Consider the following 21,965-nt stretch of genomic DNA (forward strand, 5'->3'; position numbering starts at 1 on the left):
AACACAAGAGGACAGATGAATCTTCCTGGGGAAAGAATTCCAGTACTTTGATGCCATGGCTGAAAGCCCTCTCCTGAGTTGCCACCTGCCTAATTCCAGAAGGAAGGGGCACCAAAAACAGGACCTCTAAAGATGACTGTAGGATGTCAGGTGGGTTCATCAGGGACTAGGAGGTCCTTCAGGTATGTTGATCCCAAGCTATATTTAGTTTTGAAGGTCAATTGTACCTAGTGAAAACAAACTGGGATCCAGTGTAGATGGGACAAGGCTAGAGTTATATGACTCCTATGACCCACTCCAGTTAACATCTTAGCTGCAGCATTCTGAACCAACTAAAGTTTTCGAGCACTTTTCAAAGGCAGCCTCCTGTAGACTGCATTGCAGCAATCTAATTTATATATAACCAGGGTATGCACCACAGTAGCCAGATCTCTTCTGCCTAGAAAAAAACCCCACAGTTGAAACTAGTGAAAGGCACTTCTGGCCACTGCTGCCACCTACTTATATAAGAGTACCTCTAGACTATGGATCTCTTTCTTCAAGGGGCATTTAATTCCATTCAGAACAGGTGACACTCAGATGTTCTGCCTATCACGATTACTTCCATCTTTTTGAGATGTAAGCTTCTGATTCAGGGTTTCTGCAGCCTCCCTGATCCAGAAACATGAAATAGAGCTGAGTGCCATCATTGGTGACAGTGTAGCCCAAATCTCCAGTTGACTGCGCCCAGCAGTCTCATGTAGATGTTAAAAAGCATAGGGGTCAAGATAGAACATTGCAGGACCCCATAGGACAAAGGGCAATGGGTTGAGCAGCAGTCCTCCAGAACCACCCGGAAGTGACATCATGCCTGTCTAGTAATCACTAGAAACTCTGTGATGATTTTTAGAGATAGCTGACATCAATTCCAGGTTTTTCCTGAGGCAGAATTTACCCCCCCCCCCCCCCCGCCAACAGCAGTACTGGTGGGAAACAGGAGCTGGGGATCCCCTGATTCTGTCAGGTGTTTAGCAGCCCTATTCTTCAACAGGCTTTAATTAACTACAATGCCATGGTGATTGCTATTCCCCCTCTGAGAGTAATGGTGGCATAAATACCTTTATTAAGACAAATTAAAAAGTGACAAAGCAGCAAGCTAGTTTTCAGTTTTCAGGGTGGAAGGTCATGGTGGAACTACTCAACTTTGCAATTTGTTAGGTCTTAAGATAGAATGGAATAAGTGTGACTCATAACTTAATTAGGTTAGGCCATGGTTGATGCAATAAGATATTGGTTTCACAAAGACCATAGAAATAGAAAAGAATGTCTGCTCTCCCTTTGAAAATATAAAAGTCCCAAACACCAAACACATGTCTCCTGAAAGAGACCAGAAAGAAAGACCAGAAAGACCAGACCAGAAAGAAAGAAAAACATTGAGTATTGCTGAAGCAGGCAGAGATATCTTTGTGTTAACATCTATAAGCTCCATACAAATGAATGAGTGGGTGAGTAGGTAAGTGGGAGAAATCGAATTACTTTATTCCTACAAACTTTTAAAGTTGGGGAATTAACCCTTAAATGGGAAGATCTATGCAAGTATGGAGCATCTTTCATCCTATACCTCTTGGTGGTGGGAATTTTGACACCATTATTTGAAGGAAGGAGAAGAAGAAGAAGATTGGATTTATATCCCGCCCTCCACTCCAAATCTCAGAGTAGCTCACAATTTCCTTTATCTTCCTCCCCCACAACAGATACCCTGTGAGGTAGGTGGGGCTGAGAGAGCTCTCACAAAAGCTGCTCTTTCAAGAACAACTCTGTAGGCACAGGACGGTGGCTCAGTATCTGCTTGGTAAGCAGAAGGTCCCAGGTTCAATCCCTGGCATCTCCAACTAAAAAGGGTCCAGGCAAATAGGCATGAAAAACCTCAGCTTGAGACCCTGGAGTCTGAGTAGACAATACTGACTTTGATGGACCGAGGGTCTGATTCAGTATAAGGCAGGTTCGTATGTTCATATGTGAGAGCCATGGCTGATCCAAGGCCATTCCAGCAGCTGCAAGTGGAGGAGTGGGGAATCAGACCTGGTTGTCCCAGATAAGAGTCTGCACACTTAACCACTGCACCAAACTGGCTCTCATTTAAATGGGAACTTGATCTGAAATGGTTTCTGAGTCATAGGGTTTCCAGCTCTGGGTTGGGAAATATCTGGAGATTTTAGGGGTGGAGCCTGGGGGCAGGATTTGAGGAGAGGAGGGAGATATAATGCCATACAGCCCACCCTCCAGTCATTTTCTCCAGGAGAGCTGATCTTTGGTCATCTGGACCAGGTACCACTTGAAGGTCAGCAACCCTACTTGTCAAGACCTCTTATTCAGAAAACTGGACATCTTACTGGCTTGAAGGCTTTATGAATCTTACTGTACAATTCATATGCATCTTTATTCTGAAGTCTCCCATTTTATTCAGTGGACCTTACTCTCAGGTAAGTATGCATTAGGGATGTAGCCATACAGGTTTTAAATGTTTGTGTGAAGACTGTAAAAAAAAATTCTTTGCAGTGTAGATATACACTGACAGCTAGCTCAAGCTGTGATTGATCAGAGAGCGACTACATAATGTGCATGAATGTGTAGCAAACCAGTAGCCGTGTTAGGCTGTCTGTAGCAGTAGAAAAGAGCAAAAATTCAGTAGCACCTGAAAGACTAACAACATTTGTGGCAGGGTACAAGCTTTTGTGAGTCACAAGTGACTTTGGAGCAGTGACTCATGAAAGCTCATGCTCTGTAACAAATGTTGTCAGTCTTTAAGGTGTTACTGGACTATGGCTCTTTTCTGTTGTAATAAAACAATATCTATTTCTGCCCAGGAAAAGTAGTTTTTTAAAATCAGGTTGCAATAGCAATCATATAGGCATTCATGGTGCTAGCTAGTAAAGAATTGCATTTTCCCAGCCACGGATTATAACTGATTTGCTGGAGGAATATGACTAGGGTTGCCAAGTCCAATTCAAGAAATATCTGGGGACTTTGGGGGTGGAGCCAGGAGACATTGTGGGTAGAGCCAGGAGCAAGGGTGTGACAAGCATCTTTGAACTCCAAGGGAGTTCTGGCCATCACATTTAAAGGGACAGCACACCTTTTTAAATGTCTTCCTTCCATAGGAAATAATGAAGGATAGGAGCACCTTCATTTGGGGCTCATAGAATTGGACCCCCTGGTCCACTCGTTTTGAAACTTGGGGGGTATTTTGGGGAAAGGCACTAGATGCTATACTGAAAATTTGGTACCTCTACCACAAAAAACAGCCCCCCCAGAGCCCCTGATACTTCCAGATCAATTCCCCATTATACCCTATGAGAATCGATCTCCACATAGGGAATAATGAAGTGCCCAGCAGACGTCCCCCCCCTCCCGGGTTTCTGGCGACTCTGAAGTGAGGGATTGGCCTCTCTACTCACAAGTTGCTGCCAACTTCTTCAAAGTAACACAGACACACTATCCCAAGAGGAAGCCTTTCCAACCAGAGACTGAAGCCATAGGAGGTGAAAAGTCACATGGTGCTGTGGGGGTGGGGCTTCCCCACCCACCCCCGGCCAGCTGACTGGGGGCGGGAAGGAGCCTTAGAAAGCAGAAGAACCCCCCCTGGGACCTGGGGATTGGCTAGCCTATAACACCCCTACACAACAGAAGCATATCCAAGAAAAATGACAGTTATACAAGTTGAGCTGTCTTATGTGAGCAGCAACTGTATTTCCCTGCACCTTGGGGTGCAGAAGAGGGTGGGAAAAAAGGGCACACAGATTGCTCCAGGGCCCACAAACCTAAGGATTCCTGTGCATTGGTTCATGTTGTTTAAGGTTAGTGGTCGTCAAACAAGTTGTGCCCATCCTGAACTTTCACCTTTGACCTTTAATTCAGTGGTTTACAAATACAAATTAGAATGGCTATTAATTAATTTATCATCATTAAGTATTGCTCACTAAACTATTGAATAAATCTATTATGTTGATATTTCATGTATTCAAGTATGTTATCTACTGACCACATGGGTGGGGGTGCAGGAAACACCAAGATTAAGCGCCTCCCCCTAAGATTTTTGACCCAGGTCACCTCTGTGTAGCCTTGCCTTTAACAACAGCAACAAAAGTAGCACTGTACATTTATTATTCAGAATTAGTGACTGTCTGGAAAGGCCTACACAGTTATTAGTATATTTTTCTTTCCTCCCTCTGACCCATTTCAGGAAATCTGGAGTGAGGAAGGAAGGGGTGTAAATGCTTAAAGCACTTTTTGTCTGCTGTGTTCTGTAATGCAATTACGTATATATTCTTGCCAATGCACATTTTACAATCAGATCATCTTCTCTATTCTGTCCCATTTTAACAACACTCATAGGGGAAGCAAGTGGAGTGAGAGAAAGCTAGGCTTGTGAGTGAGCCGGTGGTATAACCTTTGTTGGCATACTTAAACCATGTTGATTGAAAAATGTGGGTGTTCAAGCATGCATCATCAAGTGACGCAGAATTGGTTCGATAGGATTATCTGTTTTTCTCTGGCTGGCTATGCATAAGACAAACAAACCAAAACTCTAAGGTTCCAGAAGAGCTGCTAGTTGTTGCTCCTAAAAGCAACGGCAGTCAAACTGACCTATGTGTTTTTGAGACACTTGACTTTTGACATCCACTGCAAATAGTGGGAGAACATCTCCTCTTTTGTTGATTTGCCTAGTTATTCCCCCCCCCCCCCCCGCCGCAACTGTCCCAGCTCTTTTAGTGTATGCATTTCTGTAGGTGGGGTTAGCATTTGGTAACTTGGGTTACGTTTTAAAACACACATACACACAGAATGACCATGAGATAAGAGATGTTTGACTTAGTAATTCAAGGTCCGCTTTAGTATTAGATAAAATGGGCTGGCTTGCAGGGCAAGCAAGGATAAAAGAACAATCCTGTTTTGCTTTATAGGGCCATTGTTTTTAATTATTAATTCCTGTGGTTGGTAAGGATATAGTGTTGGCTTTCAGGTTGATCTGGACTGAACAGGAGTATCCCAGACAAGTTCCAACTATTGGTGCAGACCTATACAATCCAGGAATAAAATTAATAAATTGTGGTTTATGGCCACAAGGACTGAGTGGATCAGCAAAGGATTGTCTATTCTTGTTGTTTTCTCTTAGGATTTGTTGTTCCAAGCCAATATCTAATTTCCATGTAGCTTCAAAAAAGAGTTCTTTCTCATATTATTGAGATTGTTATGTGAATGGTTATCTTTGTATTTTGTTCTATAAAAATTTGTCATAGAGTAAGAACTGGATTTAGCAGTTTACTTGTCAGGTTCTTCTGATAAACATACTTGAAAGACAGAGTACAGTTCTGCCTATGGGAGTGCAGCAGGCAGAAACATAAGGCAGAGGCTTGCTTTACTTTGCTCATCTTTGTACTATAGTGAACGTGGAAACTTTCTGAAAAGCAACAGTAGTGGAAAACCTTTTTCATTAGGACTGTTTAAAACATCACAAAATAATGCATTCAAGTATTCACATTCCCCAGAACTATTCCCCAGAACTATTAATCCAGCTGGGTCATGGCTTAAAAAAAAGAAAAAGTGGAGGCACTTTTCTTAAAAAAAAGAAAAAGTGGAGTTCAATGAAAAATTAGGCCCAAACTAGCCATTATGTCCAGCAAAATCTGATGTTTGCACAGCCATGATGCTGGGGCCTAATTCAGCTCAGGCCTGCAGCATGAAGGCTTCAGCTTCCCTCTCTATGCCAGATACTTGTGCCAAAACAATCAGGCAAATAGGGGACCTCAATGATGTTTGGCTGTGCAAACAACAGCATCAGGTTGAGGGAACCTTGTCTTAATCATTTATAGAATAATTAGAGTTGCCAGGTCTGTGTTGGAAAATACCCAGAGACTTTGGGGGGTGGATCCAGGAGAGGGCAGGGTTTGGGGAGGGGCCTCAGCATGGTACAATGTAGGGTTGCCAAGTCCAATTAAAGAAATATCTGGAGACTTTGGAGGCGGAGCCAGGAGACATTTGGGGTGCAGCCAGGAGCAAGGTTGTGACAAGTATGATTGAACTCCAAAGGGAGTTCTAGCCTTCACATTTAAAGGGACCAAACACCTTTTAAATGCCTTCTCTCCATTGGAAATAGTGAAGGATGGGGTAACTCCTTTTGGGGTTCAAAGAAACTTTTGAAACTTAGGGGGTGTTTTGAGGAGAGGCATTGGATGCTATGCTGCAAATTTGGTACCTCTACTTCAAAAAATAGCCCCCCAGAGCCCCAGATAACCTCTGATCAATTCTCCATTATACCCTATGGGAATCAGTCTCCATAGGAAATAGTGGAGTGTCCAGCAGACATTCCTCCCCCCTCTTTCTGATGACCCTGAAGCAGGGGAGGGCCTGCAACTCAGGGGATCCCCTGTCCCCACCTGGGGATTGGCAACCCTAGTACAATGCCATACAGCCCACCCTTCAAAGCAGCCATTTTCTCCAGGAAAGCTGATCTCTGCCAGCTGGAGATGTTATAAAAGTGTGAGATCTCCAGGCCCCACCTAGAGACTGGCTGTATGTGTGAGTGGAGGAAGAAAAGCTTCTTTATACATATATCAACCCATGTGAACAAGTTGGGTGTATGTTTCTCCTTCTACCCTGCATTACACACAATGCACCTGTATAAGCCAAAATTAAGCTTAACTTCCTCATCAAAATAAACTAAACTCAGAAGTTACTTCTGTTGTATTTAATGTGGCTTAATCCCAAGAAATGAGCATAGGTTTGCAGCCCCAAATCCTTAACTGTGGTTAAATCCAGCCCACTCTAAACAAAGCCCTCCCATTCCTAATCAAAATTTGGAGTACCATATTTCATGTAAAGCTACAGTCCTTACATGGCAATATAAAGAAGGTGTAACTCCTGGATTCTTAGGAGGACTCTCTGGAGACCTTATGCAAACATAAGACTGAATGTGATTCTTTTCATGCTTTGGCACCAGTATTGTGGAGATGCTAAAGAAATACCTGTGAAGCTTTGTACAAATACAACTCTGTGTAAAATTTGGCTGCATGAAATGTAAAATAATCTGTCCTGATAGCTTTAGCTTCTGCATAAAAAGAAACATTCAGTACAAGCCAAGTTTCTCAGTACTGCTAATCAGTACAAGAACTGCCCCCTGTTCTGCATTGTTTCTTGGGAGGAGATGGCAAAGTAGAAAGCTTTCCTCTCCTAAGGCATGTTCTATAGTAGCGATCCCCAACCTTTTTGGCATCAGGGACCAGTTTTGTGGAAGACAAATTTTCCCAGGAACCGGGGGCGAGGGAGGGAGGGGGATAGTTTTGGGATGATACAATTGTGCACTTTATTTCTATTAGTTTGGCATGGTGGTTAAGTGTGCAGACTCTTATCTGGGAGAATTTGCTTTGATTTCCTACTCTTCCACTTGCAGCTGCTGGAATGGCCTTGGGTCAGCCATAGTTCTTGCAGAGTTGTCCTTGAAAGGGCAGCTTCTGGGGAGAACTCTTTCAGCCCCATCGACCTCATAAGGTGTCTCTTGTGGGAGAGGAAGGTAAAGGAGATTGTGAGCCACTCTGAGACTCTGAAATTTGGAGTGGAAGGCAGGATATAAATACAATGTCATCATCTCATTCTTCTTCTTCTTTTTCCTATTATTATTATTATTATATTGTAATATATAATGAAATAATTATACAACTTATGGCCCAGTTATGGCCCAGGGGTTGGGGACCCCTGTTCTATAGGAGTGAAGTAAGAGCTCAGTCCCCATATTAGATGAGAAAATAAGAGAATCCTCAAGGACTCTGCACAGGATTTTTCAGTGTCTGTGTTGGGACAGAGGTTGTAAATTAGTGTGGGATGGGGTTACATATATATGCATATAAACAGCTTTAGATTTTTCTGCAAACCTAGAGGATTCCCTGTATTTGCAGAATCTTGATTGAGACATGGTCAGCCCCATTCTGTGGATTTTGCTATCTGCATGGGGTCTAGGGTTGCCAGCCCCAAGCTGCTCTTTCCTCTTGCTACTTGGAGAAGCAGTGGGAGAAAAAAAAAGGACAACATGACTTTCTAGGAAACTGTCAATTCCTAGAGAAGTGTGATGTCACCTCTGGATTTTCCACAGAATTGATGTCATGCTGCTCTGGACTGCTGCCCTCCCACATCCCCATGCTGCAGAAAGGCACTAAAAACAATTTCCAAAGCTGTTGAATTCCTGATTGTACAATCATAGGAGACTGCAAAAACAGAATCTTTAAAAAGTTACAACCTCCAAGCCCATTTTATACACCTTGTAGATAAGCATGCACAACTCAATCCTAAAAGTAACATTTTCCATTAAAAAAAAACAAACTTTATTTTCAGGTTTTAATTTTTTCCATACATACACAACAATTTAACAATTCCTTGACAGCATTATAACACAACAAAATTGTATAACAGAATATTGTGGAATATTTAAATTAAGGATTAAACTGCACAGAGTAATGAGGTAATTCAATCAATACACAGAAGTGATTGGAACCTTTAGAGAACAGTTGTCATAACACCATAAAACTGTTTCTAGATCTATAAAAATATGGTTTTATAATTATAACAGTGCTAAAAAGCTGTTAAGTGACTTGATTAATCTTTTCTGGAATTTTTCTGTTGGACACATAATCCAAGAAATGAAGCCAATTGTTCTAAGAATGTGGATTGATAGATGAGATTGTCTATAGATTACAGATGATCTGAAATTTTCTCCATGATAAAGAAATCCCATAGTTTTTTATGCCACTGTGTGATCAAAGTTAGATCCTTATTTTAACATTTTCCATTTGTGTTAACTTTATTTGGCCATGGGTTGTTTCTGACCAGTCTATTTACTCCTCCCCTTATCTTTGCCAACATTGCACATTCCACCCAGCCAATGGTGCCTTCCCAGAGTATTCCAATATGTTGTCAGGCTGGCTCATTTTACTTCCACCCTCCTTCCCCTGGGGCCCTGCTTATTACCAATGCCAGGTCAGTTCTGACAACCCTAATGGGGACTACCCCTTATGTAATGGTTCCAAACAACTGTAACAATGCTATGGAAAAGCAAAATTTACCAGTCGGATCCTGCAGTCTGAGATGGAATAGCTGCACCATGCCTTATGGTGCATGTCCTAAATGGTCAGAGATGGGATACTGTTGAGAAGACAATGTCAACACTACCTATTTGAGCCACCATGGTGTAGAAAGTATAGAGGTAGGAAGGACTGGGGGGAAATTCTCTCCTTAAGGAATTTCTCTGCAGTTTTATTTTTGGATGGGAAAATGCAGAAATTGTAGAGAGCACACAAAAAAACACAAAACCTCATGATTTTTTCTTTTGAATGAAATGCCTTTGCAACAGTTTTACTCTCTTAAAATCATGTAGCATGAAATTTTTTGTGTATACTGATGACAAATTCATAATATTTTAAGGATGTTTGATGTAATACATTTCAATGACAATTAGTATGCTGTAATATGTCTTGTCTTGATAACAATACATTATTAAAGGATTCAGTGTTTTCAAAATTATAAAGCTAGATATCCAAATAGGATGGTACCCCTACTTGTTGTGACTGTATTAGACTGTTTCATTAATAAAAAAAATTATGTTCTGTTTTCAACATTCATTTTCCCCTACCTCTTCAAACCAAAAATGACGATACATTTGTGAAAGATGCATAGAGTACAACAGTTTTCATCTCTCTCTACAGTAATTGGTATATCTGCACTTTCCCCTTTAGAAAACAGAGTACTTTATAGTTCTAAATTTTACAAATATGCCAAATAGTACAATGTTATAGCAAACCAAGTTATAATGATGCATTTTATCTCAATAAAGCAGTAAAATAAATTTAGATTTGATATGAAAATAAATATCGCATGCATTACAATTTCCCCCTAGATTTCCATTTTCCCCCTCATGGCTTCACAATTTCTGGACATTTTATATCTCTAGCACTGCAGTTCTAAACAGAGTTACACCCCTCTAAACCCACTGACACAGATAAGCATTACACTGTAAGTGGTTAGTACGTGTGATTTGAACTATACGCTTGAATCTCTGTTTTGGGCATAAAGATCACCTTGGACTTGGTCACTCTCAGCCTTGTTCCATAGGTTTGTTGTGAAAAAAAATGGAATCTAATTTTAAAGGAGAAAGAGTGGGATATAAATGTGTGGAATAGCTGAATCTATTAACAGAAGAAAAATAATAGGTGACATAACCAGGTGGAATAGGCCACAAAATACTTTTGCACAGTTTTCTACCAGTTAAAAAGCAGTGTTCCACACAGGCAAGTTATTTATTTATTTAGATTTTTTAAACCCACCCAATGAGGCTTATAAAATAAAAAACAATAAAAACAACATTAAAATCTATTAAAATATAGCATTAAAAACCCAGCTACAGCATAAAAACATTATTTTGTAAAACAGACAGCTGAAAACAATTGCCACACTAAAAACACTCTAAAAAGCACCAGTTATTTCTGACTCTGGGGTGACATTGCCTCATGTTTTCACGGCAGACCTTTAACGGGGTGGTTTGCCATTGCCTTCCCCAGTCATCTACAGTTTTCTCCCAGCAAGCTGGGTACTCGTTTTACCGACCTCAGAAGGATGGAAGGCTGAGTCAACCTTGAGCCAGCAACCTGATCCCGGCTTCCACCGGGATCAAACTCAGGTTGTGAGCAGAGCTTCGATTGCAGTACTGCAGCTTTACCACTCTGTGCCATGGGACTTCTTAAAACACTCTAATAGGGTGTTAAAAGATCAACCCCTTAGCCTTAGCTTAAAAAAAAAAATTGGCCCAGCACCCAAAAGAGAACTAGGTAGGTGCCAGGCGAGTATCAAGAGAAAAGGCATTTCTTTTCAAGAAAAAAGGCAGGATACCACCACTGAAAAGATCTTTCTTTGGTTTCCATCCATCGTCTGTAGAAAGGGGCAGAGGGAGAAAGCTTCAGAAGAACCATCACTTGAAATTATGTCTGTAAACTAACAGCCAGCCAGCCAGTGGAGAGCCTCAGGTGGCAGATTTGGGATGGGGGCTATTAAAGATCAGCCACCTGCACATTTAGTTTGTATATTTTACCACTATGTGCTGGTGGGGAGGGACCTTTGGATTTCTACCTCAGACACAACGTCCAAGGCCATTAATGCCAAGAGAGAACTGAAGAGTTTTGTCGGTCTCGTGAGACGCTGCTGTTTTGAAACACACACAAGGTGCTACTAGAGCCGTCCTGTGTACACTTACAGGGCAGGGCAGGGCAGGCACACAGCCTTTTACCAGTAGACTCCTGTGGGCTGGGCTGCAGAAGTTGTGCACTTTGTTCGTAACATTTCAGTGAGTGCCAGAGTCTGGTTCAGGCCTGCGGCACGTTTCTCAAGTGCTCAACACGGTACAGGCTGTGATCACACACACTAATAAATGCATTTTCAATCCACTTTCTAACTGGATTTTACTGTGTGAACCTGCAAAATTCAGTTGGAAAGTGTACTTTTAAGTGAATTGAAAGTGCATTTTTTAGAAATGGCACTATCGGTGTTTTTAGAAGGTTAACTATCCATTTCTAAACCCGGACATAATCCTCGAGTTGGGTTGGGGGGAAGGGAAGTAACATGCGAAGTTAACGCGAAGGTGCTTTTTACTGCAGTATCCCCCCCCCCCCTTTTTTTTCCTTCAAGAGACTGAAAACGCAACTCTTCAGCACAAACAGTTTCCTACGAAGAAAAAAAGCAGGGTTTCCACCTGAGCTTTCGCAATGCAAACTATCAAATGCTAGGCGAAAACGCTCAGAAGTCACTTTGAGCTCCTCCATACCACGTAGGCTGAAAGCAAGAAAAAGAGGGAGGGGAGCCAGTTAAGGAGGGAGGGAGGGAGGTGGGTGGGCATGATGCGTGGAACATTTAGGACTGTCTAAGTGACGGAGACGGAGAGAGAAGCTGGCGGCAAGACGCGGCGACAGCAGCTTTAGCTGTTCGAGTATTTCCTGTGAGTGCTCACAGGCCTCGGACGCGGGCTGAGTGCTTGCGCGCGTGCGGGGACCCAGCCTCGGGTTGGCTCTGCTTGGGCGGCTGCCGCCGCTTCCCTGTGTGCATATGTGCGCGCCTGGAAGCTCCCTCCCCTCTCCTTGCCTTGTCGTGCAGTGAGGGTCGTGGTGCAATATAAAAGCAAAGCGCCCTCCTCCCCTCCCCGTGGCCCAGCCCTCTCCTTCCCCCGCTGTGGCGGCCAGTCTCGGCTGGCCCTGCCCACGTTTTCTCTCGCTTCTCTCTTCGCCCTGCCCTCCCCCTCCCTCCCTTTTCTGGTCATGTGTTGCCTCGCTCGCTCTTTTTTTTTTTGTTTGCAGTGGAAACAATTTAGCGTTCTTGTGCTAGCTCCTACCCAAGCCGCTACTCATCCGTAGGGGGCAGACGAGGGGGGGGGGGGAGGAAGCTGAAGCAGGCGAGGAGGAGGACGGGAATTGCAGCAAGGTCCCATGCCCTGGCGTTTCCTCCTCTGCCCTGGGATCCCCGTCTCTCTCTCGCTTTCCCTTCGGCCACATTGTTGGCTCCTGGAGGGGGGGGGGGAGGGAGCAATGCCTTGCTCAATCGGATGAAAGTTTGCATAATGATCATGGGAAGACAGCAGTGAAAATCTCGACCTCTCCCAAGTCAGGTAAGTTTTTGGCTTGGGGGTCGGGGGGGCACGTTTTTCTTTTTTTGCGGGAGAGAGGACAAACGTACGGTTCCCTTGTCTGAAAGGTTGCGTAAGATTCTCTGCATTGGGGGAAAGGAGGGAACCCCCTCCCCAACGCGAACTAGCCTACAAGGTTTCAAGACGGCGTCCTGAGAGTCTTTGGGGAGGGGGCGTTATGATTTTCGTCTCTGTTCGGTTACCTGAAGGGACGAAAGAGGAGGCGAGGAGCGAAGAGTTGCCAGCACGATCCGAATGTGTAATACTGTGTTGCTGCTGTTGTCTGATTTCCTAAGACTCTTGGCGACTAGAGTTGGCATTGTCTTTTTAAAGTTAGCAGGAGAGAAAAAATTGCGCGTAGCCGAGGAAGGCTGCAGCCTTTTACATCTCACATTCGCAGATTGCTCGCTTTTTGTTTTGGCAGTAGTCTCTTTGGACTGTGTTCTTAATGTTTTTTTTTAAAGGATCCTTTGGGGGATCTTTTGCCCGGTGGAACGTTCTCCTTTTAATAAATACCAAAAGCGGTTAAGGATTTCTCTTTTTTTGAAAGGCCCCTGTAGGTTTCCGAAGTCGAACGCCTAAGTTTTGCCTTCATGGCGTGATCTAGGGAAAGGGCCAGGATAAGGTTTATGACATCTGACCAGCATTTGAAGGTATGTCTGCTGCAAATGGCTTGTCGAGGCATAAAGTGCAGTTTTGCAGTCTCCTAGCAACGCCATTGACTGATTCGAATCCCAGCCAATCGCTGCGCTCCTTCTCCCCTTCAAATGTTTTTGACTAGTACGGGAGGGAGTGTTGCAATGTGCAGGAAGAAAAACTGTCTTTGGCCGGCTGCCTTTTCCTTCCTCCGCTCTGTTTTTCTTTCCCGTCACAACGATGCCCTTCTATATTTAGGGTCCCCTCCCCCCCCCCCCCCCCCAAATCGGCTTCTGCTGTAGTCTGTAACATGCCTCAGTCCGACAAACATTAATAATAACTGCGGATTGGCTGAATGCCCCTCTTTCTCATCCGCCCCCCTTGCTGTGTCTGCCATGTCAGTTTTTTTACAACTGGAAAAAGAGATTGTGACTGCCTTAGACAATAGCAAAGTTTGGGGGGGGGGTTGGATGGGGGAAGCTCCCTTTAGAGCAGCTAGAAGCGTCTCTGATGATGGAGCTACTGAATTGGCAGCAGGTTACCAAATGTTTTCTGAACTGCAGAACTTTGTGGTTATTTTGCTCAGCTGTGGAGCACAGGAATGAAATTTCCTTAGCTGATGGAGACTAGTTGTGGAAGGCTTGCTTGTGGCCTTGTATCCCAATTTCTTTCTCCAGACCTGCTTAAACCTTTGCTAGGTTTCTGGTACGCTATAATGTAATATAAGCTATGAACAGGTATCCTTTGCAAGATGCTTGAATCTTTCCATGTTGTCCTCCGTATTGGGTGTGCAACTCTTGGGTTTTTGGGTCCCTCGGAAGGTGCTAAAGTTTGTGTGCCTCTTGGCAAGTAATGTGTGCAAGGCTCTTATGAGACATTAAAGTTTCTATGCTTGAATTTTTGTAAGGAAGATAAAAACTGAAGCCAGCTTCTGTAAAAAAGAAGACTGTTGATGTTTAAATGTGTATGTGGCCTAATGTTTTCAAATGAGCCAAAGTCAGATGTGCGATTTCCCAATGGCTTACTGTATATCTTCAAAATATTGTCCATGGTGCACTCGTACGTGTTGTTGTGGTGAAAAGACATTTTACTGTGTTCAGAATCACAGTATGAAGTTCCCATGTTTACACTTAATGCTGCTCTCAGCATTGGCTTATATTTTAAAGTCACTGTGTCTGGTACTCTGGAGGAAAACGATTTGTAGATAGCAATTTTAACTGTATTGGGATTACTGTTGGTCAGTTAAGTTTGATCTTTCAGAGTTGCAGGATTGGAGTTAACTGTATCCATCAATCCACCATAAGCTTTTACAGAGAATTCACTGGGTGTGTGTGTGTGAGAAAACTGATGGTACGATACAGCCCTTTGGGAGAATACTGGTAAGTAAGCACATTTAAACTGAAAGAGAGCAGCATGTCGTCATAGCAACAGAGCAATTAAATTATGTTGTCAGCCATGATATAATTTTCCTATTTAAAAGCTTGCTCCTGGGACACAACTTCTGTTCATACTGAACTCACTTGTCTACCGCGCTCCCAGTCGCAAATATAACCGGGATGCACAAAGGGTTGTATCATTTAGGACCAATTCTGTAGGCACATCTGTTCCTCCCCTTTACCTTGGTACTTCCATGTTTCAATTCATTAATAGCACCCTTAATGGGGCAACCTCAGGGGAAAAAATGCAAATCCCTCTTTTACATAGTAGTCATAAAATGCGGTGCAAGTATTTGTACAGAGTGTAGCAAGCCAGCTTGAATGGTAGGAACAGGGCAGTGTGTTCCATTTGTTTCAGATGTCTATATTGAATGCAGAAGAGGGGAGGGAATGTGATTTCCAAGTTATTGTCTTGGCCTTTTATAAAGTACACAGTTTAAATTGTGTCCCTTTAACTTCCTTTGGTTTATTGCATTTTACAGCATTTTCCAACACGCTTTCCCTGGCTTAGCTGTAATGTTGAAATGACTGCAAAGTGCTCCCCCACCCCACCCCCCAAACTCTAAGTGGTTTATGTATCCTCCTTCAAATGACTTTGCGTCCTTTACCCCAGAGCACAATCTTTCTCAACTCAATGCTTATTCAGGGCCCACTCCTCCTTTAATGACCTCTTATGTAATTACCACTTCCTCTCTTGTTGCTATATCTTCTGGACATCATCAAGGTCTTTCCAAAGAGATGTGTTCAGTGGTCCATGTTCTAAACAAACCCCTTTGTAATGTGATGTTTTAGTTAGAGGAGCCATTTTTCATTTTTCTTCCACCATGGGTACAAGTTTGCTCTGTGAGTTATAAACACAAGGTTCACTTCTCAGTTGCTTTTTCCTTTGAAGCCTGTCAAACACAAGCCTTTCTGCTTCCCTTGTAATAGCTGTTTGCTGAATTGTATAAAAATGCCTTCCCTCTTATAGAGTAAAAAAAAAAGAAGCAAGTGATGTTGCACTTCCTGTTAACCTTTTCTGTACTGTAATCAACATCTTTTTGAGTAACACTGTTTCTGTTAGTGGAAGTAGAGTTAAACTTCACGCTACAGTATATTTGTGTTCTTACAAAAGCTTGCATCCTTTCAATGAGCAAAAAAACCTGGTTCCAGCACAAGTACTGAGACATTTTTTTTAAAGGAAAGAATTGGACCTTTTGATAGAATTGTTAGTTGTTTTGGATCAGTGTTGAAGGGCACAAAGAGCATGCAAAAGACGTAGCTCTGATTAATTTCAGAATGGAAATTGGAGTGGATGTTTACAGGAGAGATTGGGAAAGGTGTTGTTGAAGGTTTGGGTTTTGTTTGACTTCACTGATGGTGTTATCTTATGAATTCTTCTCTTTACTTTTTGAATATTTCTTGGTGCTCTGATTTATGTTTGATAGAACAAAACTGTAATGTAGCCTGGCATGTTCCTGCCCGGGACCAATATAGAAACAACAGCCTCAGCTAGTTGATATGATGTCACTCCCCATGCTTTCTTCTAGGTCATGCTTATTGTATTTACTGCTGGCTCTCATTTCAGTGAAATGTGTGCTGCCGAGGTGGCGGTTTGGGTGTGTGTGTATCTCTAGATCTTGGCAGTGCACCCCAACAGCAGAAGTCTTTTGCACTTTATTTGGAGGCAAAAAAAAAAAGCTGGTAGCTGTGGTGAACAAGTGCTTGGGTGTCGCTGTGGCTGCTGTGTGTATAAACATGGAGTTTTGCCTACTTGAACATTCAGCTAGAGCAGGCGAGACTATAATTATAACATGGCTGTGTTCATAGTGGAAGTGAAACAGCTGTACTTAATCTGAAGCAACTGGTCTTAAGCTCCCAATTTTTTGTGCTTATTACCACTGGGGGCAGGCGGTGATATTTACACATGCAGTCCAGCCCTACTCATGCTTGCTCAGAAATAAGTCCCTCTGATCCTATTGGGGAGCTTATTTGTCAAATAAGTGCGTGCAGGTTTGCAGTCAATGGTGAAATTTTATGGCATACATTCTCTTTTAAGCCCAGACTTGGATAGCCCAGGCTAGCCTGATCTCATCAGATCTCACAAGCTAAGCAGGGTCAGCCCTGTCTACTATTTGGAGACCTCCAAGGAATACCAGGGTCCTTGTGTGGAGGCAGGCATGGCATACCATGTCTCTTGCCTTGAAATGAGGTCACCATATGTCAACTGTGATTTGATGGCACTGTTGCTACCACCATGACCACGTTCCTCTTTGGGTGGAGCATTGCGTGTCATCAACAAGACAAAGTATCTCAGGAATATCCTTGGTGTGTTACGCCAGTGATAGAGATCCAGTTATTCCCCCTGCCTCTGTACCCTTTGCTTAACAAACTGTGCTATCTGACTTAAAAACAAACAAACATAGATTTCATGAAAGGCCGGATTACCAATTTGGGGTGGGGGGTGGGGAGAGAAATCTGTCAGAATGTTGTGATGCTGATTCTGGTGTTGTCAACTAATATTTCCATTTCTTCCCCCTCCCTTCAATGTCTTGGATTGCTTTACCAGGCGCCTCCATCTAAATGGGTCCAGTTATGCCTCCCAGTAAGAAGCCGGAGGGCTCAGGAATCAGCGTTTCCAGCGGACTGAGCCAGTGTTATCGGGATGGTGATTTATCCAAGACGCTTCATGATGATGAGGACTTGGATATCTCTTTACCTGTTCTCCGATCAGAAAAAGGGCCCATGGAGGACGAAGAGCTCACTAACTTGAACTGGTTACATGAGAGTAAGAATTTGTTGAAAAGTTTTGGGGACTCGGTCTTAAGAAGCGTTAGCCCTGTGCAGGACCTTGACGATGATACCCCTCCGTCCCCTGCTCATGCTGACATGCCCTACGATGCCAAGCAGAACCCTAACTGCAAACCACCATACTCTTTTAGCTGCCTCATATTTATGGCCATTGAGGACTCTCCAACCAAACGACTGCCTGTAAAGGATATATACAACTGGATTTTGGAACACTTCCCTTATTTTGCAAATGCCCCCACTGGATGGAAAAACTCTGTGAGGCATAATCTGTCGTTGAATAAGTGTTTTAAGAAGGTGGACAAAGACAGAAGTCAGGTGAGGCTGGAACAATAGAATTATTCTCCCTGCTTGTACAAATGATTTACTTTTGTTGGTTTGTTTTTCAGTTTGAATGGCAGAAGCTATGTACTCTTCTCACTTCTCCCCATTTCTTTCAATTTTAGTTCATTCAGAAAGGTGGTAACTGCTCTTAGATGGTTCATTGAAATTACTGTCTGCCCAAGTGCAGGAAAGTGTTGTCTGTGTGCAAGCATTTTTAAAATATAAAACTGTCAGTGGGGGAGGGGGTGCTGTTGTGGTATGCTTTCAAGTATACAAGATGCGTTTAACTGCATTGTGTAAGTAGATTCGACATTGTTCTTTGCATGGATGACATTTCTCCCATTTCTATTAATTAGGTTCCCTATAACCAGGCTGCAGTATTGGGGGAACATAGAGGTAGGGTTCCAAAGGTTCTGCAAATGGAGTGACTTCACAGAAATGGTTTTCATTGTGTTCCTATTTGCTCAGCAGCCCCAAGCATGCCTCCTAAAAAGCTCTTGCTGCAGGTTTGGGAGGGATCATCCAGAACAGTGTGTCACACTGAGGGACAAGACTGTCACTCTGTAGAAGAGCCTGCTTTGCATGCAGAAGATCCCAGGTTCAATCCCTAGCATCTCCAGCTAAAAGGATCAGGTAGTAAGTGACGGGAAAGACCTCTTCCTGAGACCCTGAATAGCTGCTGCCAATCTGAGTAAACAGCACAGACTGTGATAGACACGGGTCTGATTCAGTATAAGGCAGTGTTTTGTGTTCACAGAGTGGTTAAACAAGAGCAGAGAATGAGTGTAAGATTATTTTCTCACACCTTTCTTGTACAAATACCGGTTCTTCACTATTTGAACTGTATATAGGCCTTAGGCAGCTTGACTTCTCATGCTTACTTTCAAATTAGATTCCTTTCACTTGGCATTCTAGATACTTTTTTTGCTAAATTAGCATTGTTCTTACATCTGTTTCTTCAAATGGGTGTGTCATTCATTCAGTTGGATACATAACAAGTTTCTAATTAAACATTTATACATCACTAACCCCCATATTCAGTATTACAGCCCCTATCCAGTGGAGGGGGGAAAAACAGGAAGTGACAGGCAAAGTGTCGCCTGAATTATAAACAAGCATGAGATATCAAGCCATACAGTGTCTGTACTGTTCTCCTACCAAAGCACTTGCCCACAGGCGGGGGGCAAAGATTGTTTTAATCCTGGTGTCTGTGTCTCCTACGACTCGCCACAGGGCGGTCAGAATTTGTATTGATCCATCAGTCCATCTTGGCTGCTTTGTAGTAGAGAGGGAAGGTTTTGCTTTCTGTTCAAATGCTTTGTTTTGTGTTTACAGTCTTGTTTTTGCATTCCTATTTGAAGCTGCTTGCCCCAGGCATTATGCTCTCTGGTTTGCCTAAGTGCGAAGAAAGGACAAATTACTTAGCCTCTTCCCTCTCCCTGCACCTGTGTGTGTCCTTCTTCTGCCTGTTTCCCTTGCCCAGGTGTGTGTCTGGCCCCAGGCCTTACCCCACCCCTTTGCTCCACACAGGCACTTGTATACAAGAGTATTTGTTTCCATCAGCAAAACGCTGAAGGGTATGAGATAATTTTTATCTTCCGGACCTAGTGCTCTTGGTTAGTTCTAATCCCCACTCCCTTCCAAATGTGCTTTTGACCCTGAGTTTCACTTACTTTGTTCTCTGAGGTTTCCTTGTCACTACTCACCCACCAGTATCTTTGCAGCCTTGTTTTTCTGGGTACTCTTTTGATTTTGTGTTGCTTTTCTATTAGTCTCACTAGTCTTCAATGCTGGGTAAAGAATGAAGGCTAGTCACAGATTTCTGGATCTCTTATGAAATCCCAGTAATCTCCAACAATGTAAAATTATGTGGCCATTAGTAGCAGATTCCTTGGTGGTGAGCCTCATGGTAACTTTTTATGGGGGTGCATTGGTGTACAGAGTGGTAAAACTGCAGTACTGCAGTCCAAGCTCTCTGCTCATGATCTTAGTTCGATCCTGGCGGAAGCTCGGTTCAAGTAGCCAGCTGAAGGTTGACTCAGCCTTCCATCCTTCTAGGGTTGGTAAAATGAGTACCCAGCTTGCTGGGGGCGAAGCGTAGATGACTGGAGAAGGCAATGGCAAACCACCCCGTAAAAAGTCTGCCATGAAAACATCATGATGTGATGTTACCCCAGACGTCGTGATGTGACATAACCCTAGAGTTGGAAACGACTGGTGATTGCACAGGGGACTTTTGTTGTTCAGTCGCAGTCAAGTCTTGCTCTTTGCAACCCCATGGACAAAGTTACACCAGGACCTCCTATCTTCCACCATCCTCCGAAGTCTGCTCAAATTTGTGTTAATTGCATACATTCCAATGCAGTATTGTTCTTTGCAGCATCGGACTTTCTTTTCACCATTAGACACATCCACGCCACAGGGGATTTGATTACATAAGAACATAAGAGAAGCCATGTTGGATCAGGCCAGCGGCCCATCCAGTCCAACACTCTGTATCACACAGTGGCCAAAATTTATATATATATACACAGAGAGAGCCAGTTCGGTGTAGTGGTTAAGTGTGCGGACTCTTATCTGGGAGAACCAAGTTTGATTCCCCACTCCTCCACTTACACCTGCTAGCATGGCCTTGGGTCAGCCATAGCTCTGGCAGAGGTTGTCCTTGAAAGGGCAGCTGCTGTGAGAGCCCTCTCCAGCCCCACCCACCTCACAGGGTGTCTGTTGTGGGGGAGGAAGGTAAAGCAGATTTTGAGCTGCTCTGAGACTCTTCGGAGTGGAGGGTGGGATATAAATCCTATATATATACACACACACACACATACATACACACATATATATACACACTGGCTAATAGCCACTGATGGACCTCTGCTCCATATTTTTATCTAACCCCCTCTTGAAGCTGTCTATGCTTGTAGCCTCCGTCACCTAATGTGGCAGTGAATTCCACATGTTAATCACCCTTTGGGTGAAGAAGTACCTCCTTTTATCCATTCTAACCCAACTGCTTAGCAATTTCATTGAATGCCCATGAGTTCTTGTATTGTGAGAAAAGTACTTCTTTCTCTACCTTCTCCATCCCATGCATAATCTTGTAAACCTCTGTCATGTCACCCCGCAGTTGACGTTTTTCCAAGCTAAAGAGCCCCAAGTGTTTTAACCTTTCTTCATAGGGAAAGTGTTCCAAACCTGTAATCATTCTAGTTGCCCTTTTCTGCACTTTTTCCAATGCTACAATAGCCTTTTTGAGGTGCGGTGACCAGAATTGCACACAGTATTCCAAATGAGACCGCACCATCGATTTATACAGGGGCATTATGATACTGGCTGAATTGTTTTCAATTCCCTTCCTAATAATACCCAGCATGGCGTTGGCCTTTTTTATTGCAGTCGCACACTGTCTTGACATTTTCAGTGAGTTACCTTTACCTTTATTGGTGTACAACTTATAGTCTTGTGCACAGTTACTTAGGAGAAAGTCCCATTGTAGTCAGTGATGCTTGCTTTTAAGTACTAATATGCGCAAAATCCCAAATTCCATTTTTCTTATTGAAAGTGACAGGATGAATAATGTACTCATACATATGCTCTGTCTTTTGTCTGATCCATGAGCAAGCTGCACGTCTATAAGTGCAGTTCTAAGCAGGTCTACTCACTAGGGCTTATGCTCAGGGAACTGTTCTGGGTGATCCCAAACTTTCAGGAACTCTCCCTTTTCTTAAATGTGTTGACTCAACTTTCTGTGTCTTAACAATTGCAAATAAAAGAAAAACACCTACCTGTTATGGATTCAGTGGCTGGCCTTGGCTAATTCCTGGACTGAATAGATCCTTTAGAAACAACCTGTGTGTTTACTGCAAAAAGGAATGTATTGTCTCTTGTGTCTGGCTTTGCCCAATGAATCACCATTATATGTTTGGTTCTAGACTAGTGGATATCAGTTCTGTTAAAAAAACCCCAACTAAACAGATCTTGCAAGCATAAGCCTGTCCACTCTTGGTTATATAGCAGGGGTGGCCAGTGGTAGCTCTCCAGATGTTTTTTGCCTACAACTCCCATCAGCCCCAGCCATTGGCCAAGCTGGTTGG

At 43.2% G+C, this 21,965-nt stretch overlaps 1 protein-coding gene across 5 annotated transcripts in view; it reads left to right on the forward strand.

The window, feature by feature from the left end:
• Window positions 1–21,965, forward strand: part of FOXN3 (forkhead box N3) — a 279,923-nt gene that overhangs the window by 56,866 nt on the left and 201,092 nt on the right. For 3 of the 5 annotated variants that reach the window (XM_060261573.1, XM_060261576.1, XM_060261577.1), the window contains exons 1-2: window positions 12,214–12,673; window positions 17,312–17,868. In XM_060261573.1, coding sequence (XP_060117556.1) covers window positions 17,326–17,868 — 543 coding nt within the window. In that variant the 5' untranslated portion in view covers window positions 12,214–12,673; window positions 17,312–17,325. Of the gene's footprint in view, window positions 1–12,213; window positions 12,674–13,255; window positions 13,345–17,311; window positions 17,869–21,965 lie in introns of those variants that run through there. The other 2 variants (XM_060261574.1, XM_060261575.1) reach the window with 2 other exon arrangements.

The sequence above is a fragment of the Heteronotia binoei genome, chromosome 21, assembly GCF_032191835.1.
Source record: "Heteronotia binoei isolate CCM8104 ecotype False Entrance Well chromosome 21, APGP_CSIRO_Hbin_v1, whole genome shotgun sequence".
NCBI lineage: Eukaryota > Metazoa > Chordata > Lepidosauria > Squamata > Gekkonidae > Heteronotia > Heteronotia binoei.